We start from the raw sequence: 7697 nt of genomic DNA on the forward strand, positions 1-7697 counted from the left end.
GTTCCCAAATAATTACTTTAAGAATACCTTGACTTGTATTTTCAAGTTAATTTTTTTTAATTTCTTAAACAAAATTCTTAAGACACTTGCATGATTCTAATATTATTCTTTACACTAATTAATATTAGATACATAATTTTTCAGTCTATTTCACTTATCCTTAAAAAAAAGCCTATTTCATTTTATATTAATATTATTTACATATTTATTATATTGATTTATTGATAGGATGCTGATAAATAAAATTTAACAAAAAATGATATGATTCAAAATCAAGTTATCTATTCGTCTCCAATTAAAGAATACTAATCAATTAAGCTCAACCACGAAATTTGTGGCACAATAAACAGTGACATGATATTTGTGTTGAAAGACATATATATATGCATATAAATATTCAAAAAGTAGTTTTTACAATCAAATCAATATCATTTACTTGCGAACTCAAGTTATTCCAAAGATATAGAACAAGAGACTTGGTCATTTCCCTCCAAAAAAAAGAGAGTTGGTAATTGATTTACCAGTCCCAAAAGCAAAACAAAAAATTCCTCGGGTGGGCCACTACAACTAGTTGTCTCCAGTTTTCTAAAACTCTTGTCTATGCGGGTTAATCCAAGTTCCCTCCAAAAGATGTGAGCAAAGCAGAAAGATCATCATCCTCTCTACCCAATCCCATGCTAAGACCAAGAAGATCACGGGTCATGGGCTGGTTCGATGAGCCCCTCAACTCATTCCCGCAGGGAAGTCCAAGCCCAAGGTAATCTGCCACGGGCTCATTCTCTTGTTTTACATGACCATGGCTATTCCATTGATCTGTTGTGGTACTGCTAATACTGACACTGTTGTCTTTCAAGCCTAAAGCACGAAGCAAAGATGCATTGGATGAAGATGAACCCACTTGAGCAGCTTTTTGGAGTAATGCAGTAGCAGATAATACAGGTTGTGGAGATGCAGTATTGTAATGGGGAAAAGGGTGATCATTGTTGTTGTTATTGGAGAGATAGAGTGGTGTGAAAAGTGAGAGGGTTGTGGGTTCTGTGATAGAGAAAGATGTGGGGATATCTGAGTGAGGCAAGCTTGACATGAGACTGCTGAAAGAAGAACAAAAGCTAGTAGAAGTAGAAGCGTTTGAAGACGGTGACAGCCTTGTTTGGTTTTCTGCAATGTCTGATTACAATTAAAGCAAAAATAATCTTGAAAAATTAACTAATGGATAGCATAAAACAATGAATAAGACTTCAAAAATTGCAAATGAAAATAAATTGACCTGGGGGGGGGGGGGGGGGGGGGGGGGGGGTGCATAGAGCAAAAAGGGAAAAAGCAGTAGATATAAATGACCTTCCTATTATTTTCCCCTTTTGACTTACACTGGTAACACTGCCTTCCCTGTTCATTTAGGATTAATTGTTACTTTATAATAACATTATAGTATGAATTAATGTTTTTCATTAATAAACTCTTAATTATTATAGCTCAATTAATTCACTTGACAAATAAATGTCTTTGAAGTAAAAACTTTTGGGAAATGCTAACTGGTGCCTCCGGGGCACTGGTTAAGGATATGAAAAATGAAATTATATAGTTGTTAATGCATTGAAATTGTATAATTAATTTATAATAAAGTCAAAAACAATTTTTTTTTTATAGTAATAATTTCCTTTTATGGTATGCTTAACTAGTGCCCGAGAGCACCAGTTAGCAGGACCCAAAACTTTTTTAGATTATCATTGAAGAATTGTAGGTAATTCTTCCAACAATCAATAAGCATTAACCACAAGAGTAAATTTACAAGTGCTACCTACAAATTCATTTTTACTCAACTTACAATTTTGCTTGGGTTGTAGCAAATTTACTTACGTGACTTATTTTCATTGATTGTTGAGTAAATTAGAGATAATCTAGTCTAACCTTTAGCAAGTAAAACTCATTTTATAATTTAAATTAATCATTATTTTAATAATCATGTACAACTTAATATAATGAGGGAGTATATTTCATTTTCGTCTCAATTTCTCCCTCAACCTGCAAATAGAAATGATATTGTATGATAATTTTCGGACAATTTTTTGAGCAACTCTCATATTTTTATGTGTTTTTAGTTTACTCTCTATTATTTTTTTCCAAAGGAAGATGATAAAAAAAGGTTGAACTAAAAGTTATCATAAAATAATTTTACAAATATCTTATTCTTATAAGTAAAACACATACTACATCTAGTTACATTTTAAAGAAAAAATTATGCTAAAATCACAAGTAGTGTTTGAACACAAACATATTAAAATATTTTTTCTAATAATAAAAAAGAAATGTGTCCAGCTTAAATTAATAAAAAAAAAAAAAAATGTTAACTTGTGTCTGAAGGGCACAAGATAAAGATTTTAAAATAGAATTAAACAATAAATATTGTATTAAAAAGACAAGTATTTAGGCTTTTAAGAATATGAATGCACAATTTCTAAAATTAATTTTTTTTATTTTTTATCCTTAGGGTAGAAGTTAACAAGATTCTAAAGAAAAAACTTAAATTACTTTCTTCTCGGTCTCCTTCCCACAAAGACTAACACTGTCCCATTGTCATTGTGGGAGAGGATCCATAATGTGGGCTGCATTACTACTCAACGGCAGAGAAAAACAAAATAAATGCATATGCGAAGAGACAAAATAAAACACTCATGTGTCAAGTTCAAATCATGTCAGCTTCATTTATCCAAATAATAAGGAATTTATTATAGAGAGATAAATAGATAAAATAATACTGTACATAATAAAAATAAATAATCTAATCCAAATAACAATTTTTTTACTTGCTTTGTCATTTATAAATATCCTTAACACCGCAGTTAAAAAGAACAAATGAAGTGTAAGTTCTTAAGAAATTAAAATTATTGTTTTTAGGTTGCTCAATCCTTGCAATTGCAAATTGATAGTGGACGAATCTTTTCCAAAACAAAGGCGGGTTTGAGATACTAGGAAACAAAAGTGCAAAACCCAAATAGGAAATGAATTAATTAGTAACTCGTACGTACCTGAGCACTGAGTAGACGACAAAGTAGGAGAGACCATTACTGATGATATTGTTGATGGAGTGAGTGGTGGCGTAGCCGGTGAAGAAGAAGAAGTAGAAACCACAACAACAACATTATTATTATTATTATTACTCTCATTCACCATTCCATCGCAGAACCTTCTGTGCGTAACAAAATTATCCTTCCTATAAACAAATAAATAACATTAACAAAACAGAAAATAATCAATATTTTGAGAGATAATTAAAGATCGATGGAAAAGAAATTAACCTAGAAAACACTGTGCCACAATCACATTTATACTCTCTAGTTCCACAGCTCTTCATATGAACTTTCAAATCACATTTCGCAGCGTATTTTTTAGAACAACGTTCACATTTCCATTTCTTCTCACCATGCTTTCTACAAAAGTGCTTTTTCACTCCTGTGAGGTCACCGAGTGCTCTTGAAGGATTGTGGTGGACGCAGGAAAGCTCAGGACAAACGTACACTTTCTTACGGAGGATTTCGTCGTTCGCTCGCTGCCGGAGCTTCCACGGCATGTTATGTCCTCGCCGGTGAAGTTGGAGATTCTGTTCCCGTTGGAATCCTTTGTTGCAGATCTCGCATATGAAACGGTTCGTTGCTAGTAAAGTTTTGGGTGATAAAGCGATTACTTCAGCATCTGGATCTGCAAACGGAAACAACAAAACATTGATTCAATACTCATAAAATAAATAATAAACTAACACTTCAAAAAGTAATATTAATAATAAATTAATAATAAAGTGTCTACTATAAAGTATATTTAATTTAATCAATGATTTACTACTATAATAGTGGATAGTTATATACACCTGGCATTCCAGGGAGGCTTCGCTTCTTTTTTGACGGTGGCGGTGTAGTAGAAAGTGGCATTGGTGGTGAAGTATTTTTCTGAGGTTCTGGCATAGCTGTTAAATCAACTAGAGGGATCAAGTTTTGGTGTAGTGTACTGCGTACACAACGAGGCGGCGGATAAATACTTACAAGAGAAGGAAGAGGGTAGTAATTGTTTTTCTTTTTCCTTTTTCTTTTTTCTAATGAGTATGATATGATGATGAGTATATTGGACAACTAGGACAAGGTGGCGCTGGTTAACCATGGTTGAGTTACGATGGAGAGAGAAATTGTTTGGATGTGCTTGGATAAAATTAGGAAACATGAGATGGTTAGTTGGACTTATTAGCTTAGATAAAAACGATTGTCTCAGGACACTTTTTAAGTATACAAAATTTAATAATTATTCTTTTAAAAAGTTAACTATTACAATCTCTAATATATTCAATATACAACTTTTTTTAAATAACTTATTAATTAAAGTGCTTAAAAAGTGCTCCGGGAGCACTCGTTAATATTATCCATAAAATAATTAAGAGAAAAGTAGAAATCAAAATATTCGATAGTGCTACATAGTTAAACGTGTTTTGGTGAGAATAATAGTAGAATGTATGACATTCTCAGAATTCTTGTGTTACATTTTTTTATTTAGACAAAAAAAAATGAAATGTGATAGAGAAATTTTACGGAAAATAATCTAAATTCTCATCCAAAACTAGAGACATGGTTCTTTTTTAAAGATGTGTTCATTAATTTAGACTTTAAAACAATATTTTAAAATTTTGTTCTAAAAAAATTTAAAATTTTATTAGGTCATTAACTCGGTAAAATTGAGGGTTTATTGGTCTAACCCAAATACAAATCCAAAAATATTGTTTATGGAAATATAATACATGATAGAAAAATCGACCATGAAAATAAATTCTCTCATGTCACATGAGGGTTATGAGAATTGTGTGCATTCTCCAACTTTTTTTTTTAACTAGTGTGTAATCCAAGTCATTGATTTGGTAGGATAAAGAAAAAAGAAATGAAGTCGGTGGTTGAAAGGAATATTTTTGAAGGCTATACAGTTGGGGCGCACTCTTCAATGTCAGTTACTCATCTTCAGTTCGCTGACGACACGTTGATTCTTGGAGTGAAGAGTTGGGCCAATGTGCGTGCGATGAGAGCGGTGTTGGTGTTGTTTGAGGCTATGTCTGGTTTGAAAGTCAATTTTCATAAAAGCATGTTGGTGGGTGTCAATGTTTCTGATTCCTGGCTGAATGAGGCGGCCTCTGCTCTTCGCTGTCGTGTGGGGCAAGTGCCGTTTATGTATTTGGGTTTGTCTATCGGGGGTGATCCACGTCGTCTGATCTTTTGGGAACCTCTTTTGCGTAGCATTAAATCGAGACTGTCTGGGTTCAATAGTCGGTTCTTATCGTTTGGGGGCAGGTTAGTTCTCCTAAAGTTTGTCTTGACCTCTCTACCTGTCTATGCGCTTTCCTTCTTCAAGGCTCCGTCAGGTATAATTTCTTCCCTTAACTCTATTTTTATTACATTTTTTTGGGGGGGATGTGAGGATCATAGGAAACTGTCCTGGGTCAGCTGGCCCACTATTTGTTCTTGGAGGGAGGTCGGAGGGTTGGGTGTGCGGAGGTTGAGGGAGTTTAATGTTGCGTTGTTAGGGAAATGGTGTTGGCGTTTGTTGGTGGAGAGGGTAGTTTATGGTATAGGGTGTTGGTGGCGAGATATGGTGAGGAGGATGGGAGGTTGGAGGTTGGGGGCCGGAGTGGTTCTTCTTGGTGGCGAGAAATCGCTAATATTAGGGACGGGTTAGGTGGTGTCGGTGGCGGGTGGTTTCAGGAGGGTGTGTCTCATTTGGTGGGAGACGGGGATGATACCCTTTTTTGGCATGATTCGTGGTTAGGTGGTATACCTTTTCGTGTGCGCTTTAGGCGCCTTTTTGATCTTGCGGTTGATAAATCTTGCACGGTTGCTTACATGTTTTCTGTTGGGTGGGAGGTTGGGGGAGCGGGTTGGAGGTGGAGAAGGGGGTTGTGGGTGTGGGAGGAGGAGATGCTAGGGGAGTGTATTATTTTACTTGCTAATGTTGCTTTGCAGTGTAATGTTAAGGACACCTAGAGATGACATTTGGATCCTATTGCAGGTTATACAGTTAGTAGCGCTTATCATTTGCTGACTTCTTCGGACATTCCTCAGGTGGAAGGTGCAGATGCCCTGGTTTGGCATAAACATGTTCCACTTAAGGTTTCCATTTTTGCTTGGAGGTTGGTAAAGAATCGGTTGCCTACAAGGTCAAATCTGCTGCGTCGCGGTGTTCTTTTGGTTGCAGATGCAGACTGTTTGTTAGGGTGCGGCCACGTCGAGACATCTCAGCACTTATTTATTTCTTGTGATTTCTATGGCACTTTGTGGTTTAAGGTGCGGTCTTGGCTTGGTGTCTCAGGCCCATACCCCATTCATGTTTCAGATCATTTCTTTCAGTTCTCTCATTCAGCAGGCGGTGTTCGAGCAAGGCGCTCCCTTATGCAGCTTGTTTGGCTGCTTAGTGTGTGGATCATTTGGAATGACCGGAATCAAAGATTGTTCAATAGCACAGGTAGCTCCATTGATCAGTTGTTGGATAGAGTTAAGCGGTATTCCCTTTGGTGGCTAAACAATGTTGTTTTTGTTTTTGGTTCCCAATTGTGGTGGTCGAGTCCTCTTACCATTTTGGGATTGGCCTAATTTTGTTTGACTCTGTATATTTGTAAATACTTTGGACTTTCTTGATACATCTTGTACTCAAAAGAGTTCGCATTTTGTTAATATAAGTTCCATTTTTGTTTGTTCAAAAAAAAAGAAATGAAAAAAATAAAATTAAGAAAAAGGATAAATAGATTCAAGGATGGAGATCTCTCTAATTGAGAAAATACGAGAGAACAAAATACGAGAAAAAAATCCTCTAGTGATACTAAATGTACGGCATAAACAACTTGCACATTTTTTAAGCAAAATTGCTCGGTAAAAACATATACTCCCTCCGTCCTAAAATATAAGCAAAAAAGATCAACTTTTATGTTTTTTCAAACAAATCATCTTTTCCAATGTAAAATTAAATGCAAGTTACATTTAATTTGTTCTCTTTTTTATTTTCTCCATAATTTTTAATCAATGAGAATTATATTTACATCTTTCCATGAAACTTATTCCAAGAAGAACACAAAAAATTATACTTCAAATCACTAAGTGTTAGTTTTCTTAAGTATGAATTAATATTTTTTACTTATAAATTAGGACGGAGGGAGTACATGACAACCAAAACATCTTAACTATGTTGCGAATGCATAATGCCTTAAACTTTTCTACGATATATTTCCTATCATCATTTACGTTATTTTAGACTTCATACTTCTACAATGTGAGCCTATCATCACGCCTCCCGTCATGTATGAATTAGTTATTGCAAGTTTGATCTTCGACACCCCAAATCCAAGACTTTTACAAAATTTTGCATAAACGAAATGAATTTGTTGCGTTTACGAATTTTGAATTTTTTTTTTAAGCAAAATTTGAATAACTTATTTATATTTATCTTATCATAAAAATAGTTATATAAATATTTGAGTTTATCTTATGATACAAATATAATCTAAAAAAAAAGTATAAGCTGCTTTAAGTTTTTTTTAATGATAGGGTTAAATATGTCAACTTTTCGTTTTAATCCCTCTAAAATTTTTCTTCAATTTTTAGTCCCTATAAAATTTTCAATCACTACTTTTGGTTCCTATTTTAAAGTAAATTTTTATATTTTTTAATAAAATTGTGCAG

At 34.2% G+C, this 7697-nt stretch overlaps 1 protein-coding gene across 2 annotated transcripts; it reads right to left on the bottom strand.

Moving 5' to 3' along the window:
* Positions 1-360: 360 nt before the first annotated feature.
* On the bottom strand, positions 361-4100 carry LOC112419966 (zinc finger protein GAI-ASSOCIATED FACTOR 1). Of its 2 annotated transcripts, none has more exons than XM_024778349.2 (4): positions 3863-4100; positions 3297-3696; positions 3027-3211; positions 361-1158 (listed from the first exon to the last, which is right to left on the bottom strand). In XM_024778349.2, the coding sequence occupies exons 1-4, from the start codon at positions 3954-3956 to the stop codon at positions 608-610; spliced, it is 1230 nt and encodes a 409-aa protein (XP_024634117.1). In that variant the 5' UTR covers positions 3957-4100; the 3' UTR covers positions 361-607. The 2 variants fall into 2 exon arrangements, with proteins under 2 accessions (XP_024634117.1, XP_024634116.1); XM_024778348.2 differs by having other exon boundaries at positions 361-1167.
* Between the last annotated feature and the right edge of the window lie 3597 nt (positions 4101-7697).

This window comes from Medicago truncatula, chromosome 3 (genome assembly GCF_003473485.1).
Source record: "Medicago truncatula cultivar Jemalong A17 chromosome 3, MtrunA17r5.0-ANR, whole genome shotgun sequence".
NCBI classification, from domain to species: Eukaryota; Viridiplantae; Streptophyta; class Magnoliopsida; order Fabales; family Fabaceae; genus Medicago; species Medicago truncatula.